The sequence below is a fragment of the Strix uralensis genome, chromosome 16, assembly GCF_047716275.1.
Source record: "Strix uralensis isolate ZFMK-TIS-50842 chromosome 16, bStrUra1, whole genome shotgun sequence".
In the NCBI taxonomy this organism is placed as follows: Eukaryota; Metazoa; Chordata; class Aves; order Strigiformes; family Strigidae; genus Strix; species Strix uralensis.
This window is the reverse complement of record NC_133987.1, coordinates 20,466,383-20,480,579: the sequence shown is the minus strand read 5'-3', so window position 1 is coordinate 20,480,579 and position 14,197 is coordinate 20,466,383. Positions and strand designations below refer to the sequence as shown.

At 51.2% G+C, this 14,197-nt stretch overlaps 1 protein-coding gene across 2 annotated transcripts; it reads right to left on the bottom strand.

The window, feature by feature from the left end:
* Positions 1-153: 153 nt before the first annotated feature.
* Positions 154-14,088, bottom strand: GGA2 (golgi associated, gamma adaptin ear containing, ARF binding protein 2). Of its 2 annotated transcripts, none has more exons than XM_074886135.1 (17): positions 13,960-14,088; positions 13,214-13,298; positions 12,247-12,322; positions 11,671-11,769; positions 9,771-9,894; positions 8,539-8,642; positions 7,960-8,040; positions 7,026-7,163; positions 5,887-5,968; positions 4,856-4,975; positions 4,416-4,583; positions 4,103-4,158; positions 3,845-3,996; positions 2,866-3,023; positions 1,732-1,904; positions 1,200-1,310; positions 154-590 (listed from the first exon to the last, which is right to left on the bottom strand). In XM_074886135.1, the coding sequence occupies exons 1-17, from the start codon at positions 13,991-13,993 to the stop codon at positions 480-482; spliced, it is 1,872 nt and encodes a 623-aa protein (XP_074742236.1). In that variant the 5' UTR covers positions 13,994-14,088; the 3' UTR covers positions 154-479. The 2 variants fall into 2 exon arrangements, with proteins under 2 accessions (XP_074742236.1, XP_074742237.1); XM_074886136.1 differs by having other exon boundaries at positions 1,732-1,901.
* Between the last annotated feature and the right edge of the window lie 109 nt (positions 14,089-14,197).

Below are 14,197 nucleotides of genomic sequence, written 5' to 3'. Positions count from 1 at the left end.
GCCAGAGCCCGGGAAGCCCAGCTCTCACCCTTCCTCAGTTCTCGCCTGCACATCAGCACGCAGGTGCCCGTGAAAACAGGATGGGGAGGGCCCTGGAACAGATCCTGCCCGGTCTCCAAGCAGTCTGCTACGAGAGCTGATTGTTGACAGAAGTTTGCTTTTTTTTTTTTTAATTGAAAAAGTAACAGGGAAGAGGGAAAATTGGGCCAGAAAACAGCAGGAAAGACTTGTATGGAATAAGCATTGAGGCTCCCAGGCTGCAGGGCTCTACAGCAGTCTCCTGTAAAGCAGGGTCAGCTACAGGGAAAGGCCGTGGCAGAGGCAGCCATTTACATTCCTCCTGGCAGACACCAGAAGGAAGGAGGAGACGGTGGATCCCGAGGAATGGAGCTGTTACGGAGTCCAGGCCAGTGCTGCTGGCACACAGCCCCTCCCCATCCACCGCTAAGGCAACACGGCAATGTCCAGGCCTGCTCAGCTCAGCTCCTGCCCCAGAGCTCTGCTTCTGGGAAGCGGGTCAGCTCTCCCACCTCCCTGAAGGGCTGCACGCCTTGCGTGAACGCTAGTTTGTATCTCAGCCGGATGGGATCCTAGAGAGAAAGGAACAGAGAGGGGCACGTCACAGCTGCAGGTGCCTTCAGCCTCAGCCCTCGCAGCCTTGCTGCAGTGAATCACCCTCTGAAAGGGGAGAGTAACACCTCAGCCATGCAGAAGCTCTGCACAAAACAAGACCTGGATCTTCTGAAGATACATGAGGAGTGTCTAGGAGACTCTGCAAGCCCCCCAAGGGTGTGCTTGGCCATCCAGGCCTGGCCAACCCCCTCAGTGACAGGGGATTCCTTACACCAATCTTCAGTCTCAGGATTATTCACCGGTGCAGCAGAACTGCCGCCCATTGCTTGTCTCTTGGGTGCCCTCGTGTTCCATCAGCTGCAAATGTCTGTGCAGTGTCTACCAGGAGCCACCGCTGCAGGGAGGCTGTAGCAGAACTGTGCAGGCCCCTGCAGCAACTGCCCACTCGATCCTTCAGATTATAGCGCTGGAAAGCTGTTCCAGTGGGAAAAATGTCTTCCCAACACAGCCCAGACTGCTCTCTCTCTCCCCTGCGTCTCCCCGCTAATACTACTCTCCCCACCTTTCATACAAACACCCCATGTGCTACAGTGACAGTCCCCAGCAGAGCCAGTCACCGCGCATACCTTGTGTGGGTTGGCAAGGAGCAGGACCTGGGACACCACTGCAGGCGGGAGGAGAGGGCTGAAGGCAGGCAGCTCAGAACCTGATGCTGGCTGTAACTTTATTTTCATGGTCTGAAAGAGAAAAAAAAAAAGGAATGCTTTTTGGTCCACGCTGAAAAAGGGCTGGGAGTATTAGCAAGGCAAGGAGCTGGTTAAAGACACGTCAGCCAGGTTTTGTCATTCAGTGAAAAGCGTGCCTCTCCCCAGCCTGCATCCGAAGGTGGATGTTCCTGACTAGAGAATTCTACACTGCACATACACAGGCAGAACGAGCGCCTTACCCAGGAGGCTAAAGCAGCATGTCTGGAGCCCTGTCTAGTTGTCGCGAGGCCTGGGATATCTCTGTGAAACAGGCACTGGGGCCACAGGCACCCCCATACAACAGGCTCACTGTTCAGGGACAACGAGATGTGCAATTTCCAGTGAGCAAGAAATGGTGAACCTTCTCCTCAGGACATTTCTGAGTAGTCACTACTCATCACAGGCTTCTCACCTTTGGGACTGCAGCCTGGAACTCTATGTCCTTAATCGGTTGAGCTGATGTGCTCAGCATGGAAAGAACCATCACCAGCACATCTGGCCGGCCAGGAGCCGGGTCTCCGGAGAAGTGGAGCATAGCCTTGAAACCATTCCTGTCGTACACAGTAAGTGGACAGATACTGCCTGCTGGAGACAAAAGGAGAATCAGAAACAGAGCATGGATTCCCCTCCCTTCTGAGGGCAGAACAGCAAAGGCAGGATAAGGAACAGCAAACAGGAGACACACATACAAACTTTTACTTCCTCCAGCAAACTCACAGAGAAAGCAGCATACAGCACCTGCCTGTGATTTACATTTCGCCTCTAAGGCAGAGAAAGGAACCTGGATGTCTAAACTGGAGATTTAGCAGCTCAGATTTCAACAGCCAGCTAGAGATGTCAGGTATGGATCCAACAGATAGGACGGGAAAAGCAAAACGTAACTCTTCAGTACACACCAGACTCAGTCCCTTGTCACTATCATCTGATAAATCCACACCTGACTGCCACCACCCAGCCCTTCCCAAATCTGGTCCGTCCTCCCCTTGAGGGTCTGAAGTGAAGACAATCCGGTCAGAATGTCTTTGCACCTGACTTCTTCCAAAAGCAGTGACGGCCAAGGCTCTGCAGTCCTTTGAGCAGGCCGTGCCTGGCTCCGGGACACGGGTGCCACGTGGTAACACCCCGGTAACACCCCAGTAACAGTGAGTGGCTGCAGGGCTGGGCAGTATTGAATCAAAAAGCAGAGGTGGAAAGAACAGCTCTGCTGCAGGAGGTGGGACAGGTCCCACCCAGAGACAGACCTTTTGAGTCTCTGAAGAAGAGCTGCTTGGTAAGGGCAAACAGGTTAGAAGCAGATCACAGAGGTCAGCCAGGGCAGGAAACTCCTGACCACTGAGTAGGGAGGACAAGGATACTTCATTGGGACAATCCCCAGCACTTGCTCAAATTCTCAGATACACTAAGTCCTTCCTAGAACAGTCATTACTTTCTCCAGCCAACCCACACAGCATGAAGCTACTTCGGCTCACTCCCCTGCAAAAATCACAGAAGGGCTCTAGTAAGCCTGTAGTAAGCAGAGCTGGGGCACAGAAATCATTGCACTTACTCAGTGTAATTGAAATTAAAGGGACAAAAAGGTTTTCTAGAGAAGCACCATAGGAAGCTGGATGCAAAGAGGCAGCAGGCTTCAGCTCGTAGCCTAGACTGGAGAATGAAGAGCTATTTGGAAGATCTGGAAAGGGCAATTTCACTGGTGATAAATCCCTGGAAAGAAAAGCATGTCGAAAGCTTGTATTAACCGGGCAGGCTACGTGGTACATACCATCTTCTGCTGTGTCCCTTTGTACTCCCAATCCCTCATCCCTTTATACGTATAAAGAAAGTACAAGCTTACACCCTCTTGAGTCCTTGAGAAATTTGAAAACTGTCTCTATTTTATATGGAAGAAGTCGCTGTTTCAGTATTCATTAAGGCAGACTTTGGTTTCTGTTACTGTCATGAAACTTTGTTTTGGGGCTTTGGAAGTCTCCTCTCCCTGTGCACAGACTCTCTGGAGCTCCAGTCAGGGAGACTAAAGCACCTTCTAGCTCAAAGACAATGCAAGAAGCTGGGAATCTCCAATAAAATTTCTTGGCTTGTATTATGTCAGACTGGATAAATGTATCGTAATGGTCACCTGCTCTGAAGATCTGTGGATGATTAATTTGGTTCACGAACTGTTAAGCTTCCACTGAGCACCTGGAAACTACTTCGTCACAGCCTGAAGGAAGCTGGGGAAGGTATTTTTTGAGTTGCAGGTTATCATAAAAAGACCTGACTGTAAGGTTTTTGTTCCTTTAGCTCAAGGTCACCTTGTTACTAAGCCGTGGGATTTGTGTCCCCAAGTTTCTGACCCTTGGAAGGTCCTAGTGTGCAATTACACAAAGTGCAATTAACAGGCACATAACTGCTGCTTAAGAGCCAACGCGCGGCCGGATAGCTTGTCATCACAAACCACCTGTAGTTGAAAGGTTTTCCTAAACCTCCCTGCTGTAAAACTGTTCCTCATCTCCAAAGCCAGACTGTATTATGCAGAGTTTGCTTACAAAGACAATGTCTTGGTCCTGGACGGTGGAGAGAACTGATCGTCCAGGCCCTGAAATTCGTTCCTCTGGGAACAGCCATCGTCCCAGCTCTCCTGCAGTCCCGGTGTGCGAACAGCACTTACAACTTCACCATTGCCATTGTGCACAGCACTCTGAAAAATAAGGCACTTCTGGTTCATGCTATAGAACATCAGCAAAAATCAGACCTGATTTTTGACCCGTGTGCCTTATGGACTAAAGTACCCAAGGATCACTCACCTCTGCTAATCCAAAATCAGGTGGTGGTTTCTGTACAACAGGAGAGTTGCTGAGACCTAAGAAAAATGCCAAAATGCCACAGATCAATTACAGAAAGCAAAGGTTTTCCACAAGTTCTTCCTTTGTTGTCTAACAGCAGCTTGACTACAGTCTAACACCATTAAAGAAACGACATTCTTGAGACCTTACGACACCGGCTGAAAGGGTCGACTTTCTCTTAGGACTGACGTTAAAGTCAGGGTTCTCCCATCTTTATGAAGTGCCACGAACCCTAGTAACAAGGATAACACCGTACTGAACTGCACAGACAAACCTAATGACTTTAACTCCTCATCGAGCAGACAGGTGGAGGTTGTGCTGCCGTGGCGGGAGGTGCTGGGTACGTTGGCAAATGGGTCTGTGGGAGACTGGGACGTCGCCTCCAGTTCAGAGAAGTCAATCAGCGTGTAGCTCTTCATGCGCCTTGGGGCTGGCCGGCACGCTGTGGAAACAGCAGAAAGGGTTAAAGAGAAACCTGAAAGGGGCAGTGTAGTTATGGGTGCAGGCATGCCCGAAAGGACTCACAGCTGAAGAACTTCAGGAATATTTTCTATCAACCATATGTAAAAGAAAACAATGGTTACATAATAGTTTTTCCGTGTTACAGGATTTTCTCCACATTTATCCTCCGAGAGGCCCTTTCCCTTCCAAACCACACTCGTAGGTGCCGTGCCGGAGCAGAGCCGCCGCGGAACGCCGCAGGATGCTCCTTACCTGGTGCCTCAGCAGAGCTGGGGGCTGAGCCTCCTCCCCCACCGCTGTCATGGCTGGCTACGACCTGCCTGTAGTGTCCGAGCGCCCGGGCGAGCTGGTCGTTGGCCTGCAGGATCTCAGCTGGAAAACGAGAGGAGAAACCACCCATCAGTGCTCTCACAGCAGGCTCAGTCCCACGGGAAAGGGACAGGGCATCCCAGCACCTGCCTGGAGCAAAGGCCGGGGGGGGGACAATCTGCCCCAAGCTCCTGGCTAGTTTTCCATTCTGAAGTGCAGCATTTTGCACATATATCTGCTGCTTTCAGGCCTTGCTCTCATTTATCAAGATCACTTTGAAATCTGATCCTATCTCTAAAGTACTTCTCGTTCCTGCCATCTCTTACTCCCTTTGTTGTTCTCCACAAGTTTTCTGAGTCTCTAACCCAGCCCTCCGCAGCTGAAGGGCCCTGGCATTCAGGGGTGTGAATGAAACGTTTGAGGCACAGCTGAGCTCTTTCGGTTGCTGTCTAAGATGTCTGTTCAGCAAGGTACTACCTCAGTCAGGTTTTCAAGGCATATGGACAAGACTGTGAAATGCAATCCTCTGGGAAGTTTCACAACTGTGGAATTCAAAGATTCTGCTCCTATGACCCTCCTCAGTATTATACGTATGAAATTCTAAAAATATTCTCCCTGCTGTGTTTATAGACGGGGAGAACTTCAATCTCTGCAGAGAAAAGACCTCAAAAGCCTTCAGCTCTGTGAACATCAGAACTCTAAAAACTCTGAAAACCACCTCGGCTGGAAGAAACTGGATTTGCTGTTTAACTTGGGGCTCCAAGTAAAGATCTCTGGCTTCCTTGGAGAGGACTGGGAGGAGACTTAACGCCACTTCCCCTGGGCATGGTTTAAGGTGAATGTGGTAAGCTTTGTCAGCGTAGTGAGTGCCTCAGCATTCCCCCTCTCAGAGGAAGGGCGTACGTACCCTGCTTGTCAAAGCAAAGGTGGATGAACTTAACTGCAAAGAGTCCAAGGACACTGTTGGCTCTTACCTAGAGCCTCATCGTCATCAACTGTCTCACTGGCGAGGCGGAAGAGCAGCGGCCTGAGCTTCTCACAGCGTTGAAACAGAGTCTATGGAAGGAAATGTTTCACATCATTGCTCGGGAGATCCCAGACACTCACACTTCTCTGTCTCCACGATCACCTGTAAGTGATGCTACCTCTAGAAGAGGAAGATGCACCTTCTGCCCAGCTCCAGACAAAGGGTATCAATGCTGCGTGCTGCTGCACTCTTAAAAATCCACAGTGGCCTGGAAGTACAGCCACTGGAACAAGGAGGCTGTGCTGGCATCTCCTCAGCAATCACATCCCCTCGGTGTAAGATAGATCAGTGTAAAATAACTCAATTTAAAATAAAAGGTATCCAGGTGTGAACAGATCAATCACCGTACTCAGAGGGAAGCGGTATGACCGTCAGACCATGCAGAGCCGCTTACGGCTCCTTGGTGTTTTAGGAAGTGAGGAGGCACTTCTTCAGCCTGAAAGTGGGGTCTCTTCCATCTACAGCAGCAGCTAACGCCAAACTCTGCCATCACACACAGCCACGGGAGAAGTTCTTACCTACAAAAATTCAGTTGTCTAAAGTTTTTTTTTTAATTGGAGAGTCTGGTAGGCATCCTAGTGGAGTTTCAGGTGTTTGGAGGCCATAAAGCTGCTCTGACAGCCCTACTAGTGAGAGCAAACGTTTCCTCAACTCACTGGTACTTAGGAGCAGCAGCAGACCAGTGAGCTCTGGGCAGAAAACAGGGGATCACAGACACCACAGCACAAGCTGAAGAACCCACAGCTTTGGGCTTCTCTGGCCAGGTCTCATCACACGCCCCCAACGAGGCTGGGCTCATGGGGATCCCTGGGTGTTACACCACTGCTTTACACCATTTCCCTGCAAGATACGGGAGCATAACCTGGACAGAAACTCGAACCAGCACGGCAGGAGACGGTTCCGTTCCAACTTCCATCACACTGATGGGAGGGACCATTATTCATCACATACGTCAGAAACTTCTTCTGCCCTGGTAATGCCGTTTCCCTGGCAGAAGCTAAGTGCACTGTGCTGCCCTTTGAATCCTGCGCCCTCCCAGGCATAACCAGCCAAAAAAACCTCTTATGCAGGAAAAAGAGGATTTACCTGTAGGGTCTCCTGGTCAGGTTTGGATAATTCATGTCTCTTGTAGTTTTCCAGTAATTCATCCATACGTTTAACGTTCTCAGAAACCTCACTGATGGTATTCACTCTTCTGGACACCTTAGCTGACTTTTCTTGTTCCTTTGATGAAAAATGAAATAAAAGTAGATGATGATTTGGCTAATACAGCCAGTGCACGTGCTTGGCTGGGGCACTCTGTATGAAACTTGGGGAGTTGCTTCCTACTGACATCTTACTGCAAGTAGAGGAGAAACAAAGTGGGTGAGGACTCGCCCCTGACAGCTCCAGCATCAGTGCTGCACCACCCCTCCCTGCCAAGGGTGGGCAGAAACCTCCCGCCCTTCTCCAGGCACCCTGACCAGGCTGCTGGTGCCTATGGATTTCATTTCAGCACAGGCACAAGTAAAACCAAAATTAAGAGTTGGGAGCTGGTGGCTCCTGCCGTACAGCAGGACACTCTCAAAACGCCTGCAGGGATTTCGTTAAACCAGACCAGATCTCCTATTTGTGCAGGGAAGTGGGGTGCCCTTTCAGCTGGAAAATGAAAACAGAGACGCCAGATGCACACACACACACACTGCGTGCAGAAAAGAGGTAGTTCTGTACAGATGTGGCTTTTTTCCACCTGGGAACTGAGGTTATTTTCGGAACCTTTTTATCACTGGTGCAGTGCTACTGCCAGGATCCTGCCACACAGGCTGCTGGGGATACATGTTCCCTCTTCCTGGCGATGGCATATTTTAGGGAAACAAACCAAAACAATCCCACACTGTAACTTTGGAATAACAGACACAGAAAATCGTCCCTCCTCTGGGGCAGCACTAGGATCAGGTATGGAGGACCCCTGTCCAAAACTGAATTGCCAAGCTCCCACCCCCAGCTGCAAACACAGCTTCTGAGCCAAGGAGCTCCCCACCTCCTTAATCATGCTCTTGATCAGACGGTTGGCAGCCTGCAGGTCTTCCGAGTGATTGCTCTTTAGAAGCCTTGACAAGAGCTGTTGAGGGGAGAGCATCAGAGAGCAGTGAGCAGCAGTCTCTAGGCACTGTGCTGCAGGCACACGTCACATCGAGCAGACACTGAGAGATACCCACTGTCGTAACAGCTTCTATAATCCTGGAAATAGGTGGGCTCATGTCCCATAATCTAATCCAGATTATATTGCTGCTTCCCACAGCTGCCTGCACACACGGTTTGGCTGTTTGGGAATAGGAGCTCTCTGGCTCCGCAGAACTTCTGTAAGACCTGGAGAAACCCTCCCTCGGGAAAGTAATAGAAATTGATGTTTTTCTCTTAAAAAGTTTCACTTTTTACTAAGCAAAAATTTCTGACAAAGCATCAAAGAATTCTCCAGCTGTTGTACAGCAAGAAGTATTAGCATTATTCTGAAGATATTCCACCTGAAACAGCAAAAGCTCCCAAAATATGACTGAGCCTGTTTTCTCATCTGTACAGATCAGAGTAGGGGGGTAGGCATGAAAACCCTAAGGTTTACCTTGGATTTCTCTTCATCTGTGTCAAAAATAGAATTCTGAGGTCTCGGAGAAGGGGGAGGTAAAATTTTGTCTTCTGGCAATTTGGGGTCTTCTTTTACAATCCCTGGAACGGGCAACAACATTTGTTCAGTGATGCCTGAGCTGTTAAAACACCAAAGCTCAACAGCATGTTGGATTTTGTGCCTTTCCTTCACCCCTCCCCAGAACTTTACAGAACGAAATGGAGGAGCAAGGACTTGCCTTAGCACACACCCAGACAAAAGACTTCCCTTTCTGCCTTGAATTAAGCACAGGCCAAATGAGATTTTCAGGGTAGAAAATAAAATCCGGCTGTGCTGAGCTCCCTCTGGGTGAGCTGCTCCCGTTGCCGCAGACGGGAGCACTGGGAGCACTGGGAGCACACCAGTACCCCCCCGGGAGCACGCAGGAGTGCTGCAGCCAGAACGGCCAGCACAGCCATGAGCCAAAGGAACCCTGAAGGCCAGTGGGGATTCTGGACGTCTCCCCTCCTGCCTTCTGGCCAGCACCTGGGTGGCAGCGGTCCTCAAGAGCTGCCCGGTAGGAGGGTGCCCAGCACCCAGCACCCTGCTCAGCACCCAGCCGCTGCACGAGGGAAAGGCAGCGATGGTGAGGAAGCTTTCCATGGCAGGACTTGGGGGAAGGCTTGCAAAGCCACTGGATGCTCAAAGATGCACAAAGCAAACCTGGTGGGAAGCATCGAAACAAATTCCCCAATTCCCCTGAACTTCCACAGAAAGTATCATGGTACTTTCTTAGTTAAACTGTGAAACTCATTACCTGCAATATCAAGTCAGGACTGGACAAATTTCTGGATTACAACACCATTAGGGACTATTAAATGGGATGGAATGGGTGAAAAATCCAGCTCAGGATCTCCCTGAACCCAGCCCTCCTAATCCCGGAAGAGTACTCCAGGGCAAAGGTCACTCGAGTTTGTCCTGTCGCACCGGCAGTGGCGAGCGGTGTGGGAACAGAGGCCACACGGCTCGTCTGATCTTTGACTCAATAAGGCTGTTCTTTGGTAAATCTCTCTAAGCAGTTACATGCACCCTTAAGTACCCAAACAGCCTTGGAAGTGTGGCCTTTGTCCTTCTCTCCTCACACAGAACATTTTATGAAAAAGGCTGAGTCACAAATTAAAGAGGACAGCTATCTGTGGTCTGACACCATGTGACTTGGAAGGCTAGAAAGGAAACTGAAATAACAGAACCTTGTTTCTTCAGCATCTGATAAGCATCCCTGATTTTAACTTCCTGAGGAAACCAGACTGTCCAACTGAATATTACTTCTGTGACTCTTGACTTGACTTTTTCTGAAGACCAGGTTCCATAGTACTGAAAACAAAACAGTAAAGACAAAAAAGATTAAAACCAAAGAATTAGTGCCAGATCTGGCACATGGGTGTAGCCCCAAGTTGTCTGTGTGCAGAGACCAAGTAGCAAATGGACTCTGAAGGCTTTTTTCAGTGTATCTTGTGCTATAGGAATGGTGTGTACAGCTGCGGCTGTAAATACAAGGAACACTAACAAGTACATAAATGTTACATGACAAGCAAAACGAAACTATTTCAAAACTTTTCAGATCAGTTACTGAATCTGAAACCAAAAGTAGGGTGTTTTATTTTAGTGAAAACTGTTCTGTGCTTGACTTTAAATACAATGCAAACAGCACCACTGGCCCCAGCCAGACCCGGACAAATGGAAACTGAACAAAAGCAGTGACAAAAGCTCCTGTCTTTTTTCAGCACCTGGACGTTTTCTCCAATTTCTCTCATTATTGCCTACTAGCACACTAATGTATTATACAAACATCAGGAAGAATTATAAAAGCCACACACAAACCTCCAAAACACCAAGCATTTTAAACTCATTAAATGATACCTGTTCTGTCAAAAAAGCAAAAAAACCTCTCTGCAGTGATATGTTCTTTAAACCGTGTTGTTTCACCAAAATACCTTTACCAAACCTGGGACTGAGAGAAGAGGTTTTGCTGTTCGGTTAAATGTTTCTCCGAAATCAGCTTTTTGCACCTCTGCCATGGAGGTGATGTAATGGGAAAGGAAGCCTGTACAAGCGGCAAACGTGTGCAGGACCCACTGAAAAGGGGAATCGATTACTGAGTTCCTGAGCAGGGTATTTAAGAAAGTCCCAGGCTGCTGTTTGATGCAGAGAGGAGCAGGCGTGCAGATCACACAGCCTCTGATAAAACCCGTCGCCATTTTCCATCCTGAGAGGCGCTGCCAGGGCACCCAGCGCACCCACTCTGAACTCCCAGCTCACTCAGCTGCTCAGACTCAACTTCTCATTTCTGCTGGCTGCTTCTCTCCTCAGGAGGCAGCTCAGGACTGTGCTCAGAACCAAAGTGCTCCACAGCAGGGAGAAGGAATGAATGTGATGAATGAATCTATTGCAAGGCAGGGAAGCAGAGCAGCAGGAGGGGACTCTGCAGCTTCCACATTAGTAGGGCTGATCCCTTCCAGCCTGCCCGGCCTCGGGGCTGCCACTGCCGGGGGCTGGGAGCCCTCTGCCCTCAGCAGGACCCCAGCACAGCTGCGACAACGCAGGAGTCAGGCGGTGGTGGGGTGAGGGCTGCACGGGGGCTGCTGAACTCCAGTGCCCCCCCTGCTGCTGCCTACGCCCATCCCGCCCCACGAACGGGACCCAAACCCAGGGTAACCTCTGGCAGGAGAAAGCACGAAGGAGAGCAGCTGAAGCACAAGAGTTTGAGGACAGAGCATAAGAAAACACGGGAGAGGCTCTGGGCAGCTTGTGGCATCTCCATCCTCTGCCACTTCCCTGACCAAAGTTCTCTAAATCACTGAGAGGCAAAAGGGCCACAGGCTGAGGGGTCACAGGAACAATTTCAAGCTCCTCTAGAGTCCCTGACTGTCCCTACAGAGTTGGGAGAAACCACAAGAAAAAAAAAGCTTCTCACAGAAAGAGACCCCGACTTACATCTTTTACAGGGGGATTCACATCCAGTCCTTGTGCTTGGAGGCACAGAATGAATTCTGCTCTACTTCTGTGTGTGATTAAATTGTGTTTTCGCATCCAGTGCGAAATAAACAGTGAGTCCCACCTGCAATATCCAGTGTGACCACAACCACCTACCTTTGGGGAAAGCACTTTAATCAGCTCATTCAGAAACCTGAATTTTGCTATTTCATTGTGAAATCTTTCACCGCAGTTATTCACGCAGGTCTCTAGCACCTGCAGAAAACAAAACAGTACCAAACAAACTGCAAGACTTGGGGAATTTTTAAAAACTTTGCTGTTATAATACTAAATCTAAGAACTTTCTGGCACTGCATTCACAAATACAAGATACTAAGAAAGTTGTGCAGCAAAAATATGTATTTTCCCTTCATCCAACTTTCTTAAGCAGCATGTTTAAGACCGTCTGTTCTACCCATCACTAATAACTTTTGGGCCACTGACCCTGCGGTGCAGCCACAGGTCAAACAGCAAGAGCTGCCGACCGCTGAAACACCTCGGCAGAGTGACAAGGGAAGGAACAACAGCAGGTATCCCCCCCGTTATAGCCTGGTCCCCATATCCCTCATGTAATGGAAAGTTAAAAGGGAAAGACATTGAAGAGAGAAAGAAGAGACAGCTACACCGTCTCTACCCCCCAGACTCCCCTTCCGAGCCCCCGCCGCCTCTCTGTGTGCGGGTGACAGCACTTACTGTGAGAGCATGGAGAGCCTCCATCTCCTGGGGCGACTGTATCTTATGTGCCAGCAGCCTCGGTGCGAGCGATGGGCTGAGGAGGAGCAGGAGCAAGTCAGACAACACACAAGTTCCCAAGAAAAATGATTTTTTGCCCTGCAGAGAACAACTGACAGATTCACAACCTGCTGCAGGACAGGACACCCTCCTCTGGCAGAGCACCGGCCAGGGGCACACAGCCGGGGGCACACGCACACACCGGAGGGGCAAGAGGTGGATTCCAGGGGGGGGGGGGGCGGTGACCCCGGCGCTGCCCTCCAGCTGTGGGCAGGTCTGTCCTCTGGGGGGGAGCCAGCCGGGACAGGCTGGGGGTTCTCCCCAGGCGAGCTGGCTCTGTGGCCACAGGAGCTTTGAGGCCCGGCCCAAGAGAGCCTCTGCAGCCTCCTCTGGTGCCCCCACACTGCTGGGGGAGAGGGGTGCCCGACCACGGGCTCTGAAAGCTGCTCTAATGAAAGAGATGGTTGCTACGCTTTGACAGGCCCTTTGCTTAATTAGTTCCTGCTCCTTCCGGCAGTGCCGAGACTGTCAGCTGGAAGGTGGGGAAGTCCCAGCAGAGATCTCCCAGCTCTCTGAAAGGAAAAGCCAAGCTGAGCTCGCTCAGGGCTTCCCCGCAGAGCCCACGGCAGGAATCCTCAGCCAGGCTCCTGGGGGCTGGGGGGGCACAGCAGGGAGGACCCACTGCCTCGTGGGCTGCAGCAGTGGGTGTCAGAGCCCACCCCCAGACCCCCACCTCGGCCCTGTTGCCATCCGCCTCTTCACAACTTATTTACGCCCTCAGGAGCGGCAGAGCCCAGCGAGGGCTCCCCGCTGCCTCTCCAGGCTCCCCACCCCGCGGCTGACGGGTCCCATTGCCCCCGCGGCCACGAGAGCAGCTCAGAGCAGCCCCAGCCCAGAGCGAGCACAAAGAGCCGTCTGTCTGCCTTACCCTTCTGTGTCAGCGTTCACCTGGTCACAGAATCGCTGGATGCATTCCCAGTTTTCCTCAGAGGTACTCGGGTCAGTGGCCTTATCTTACACAGGAAAAAAAGAAAGAAAAACCAGCCTCAGCGCGAGAGGCGGGCAAGTGAGCGGCACAAGGCAGGAAGCGGCTCAGACCTTGCACTGCCACCAGCTGCTTTCGGGCTTTTTGTAAAAGAGGCAGAAATGGAAGATGCAGGACGAGCAGGAAACAGCTGTTACTAAAATCTGCCTAAAATTACAGTCCCAACTACACACTTTAAAGAGTCAAAGTCAGGCACAAACGGAGGTGTTGAAAGCAGCAACAGCGTGATGCTGCTTTGAGCACGAGAATCTGTTAAAGAGCATTTGCAGGCAGCTCTCCCGGGACGGGACTGCAAAGCCTGCCGTGCTGGAACCCAGGCACAGTTTCCCCTTTTGCAAGAGGGCTGCACGAGGGCCCATCCCAAAGCTGCCTGCACGGCTGAATCGAGGGAAACATCTTTTTCTGCTTTACCCGCTGCCCAGCCCAGCTCCAACAGCCTTGGCAGGACCGGGGCCGAGGACGGACGGGAGATGGGGAGCAGAAGAGGTGCAGCAGGTTAAGACAGCACCCGTGAACGTCACTCTAAAGGGGCTCTGTGGAGGAACAGACCCTTCCCCAGGGAGCTGAAGCCGCTCCGGTGCCCGCCCAGCTGGGGCCAGCTCTGGCCCCCAGCCCCCAGCCCCACTCACTGAGCCACCGCTCCAGCTCCCCGGTGCCGGCCATGGACTCTCGCTCCGCCCCGCCGCTCGCAGGAAGCGGATCCACCCGCCCTCGCCCCTTGCCTGCCGCCGCTCGCCCCTGTGGGGAGCCCACGCGAGTTTTCGTGGCGTGGAAGTGTACGCTGGGGGCGTGGGCTGGCTCAGTAAAACACCCCCAACACCCCGCTGGCTGCTCCTCCCCTCGCTGGCGTGCAGAGCGAGCACGCCT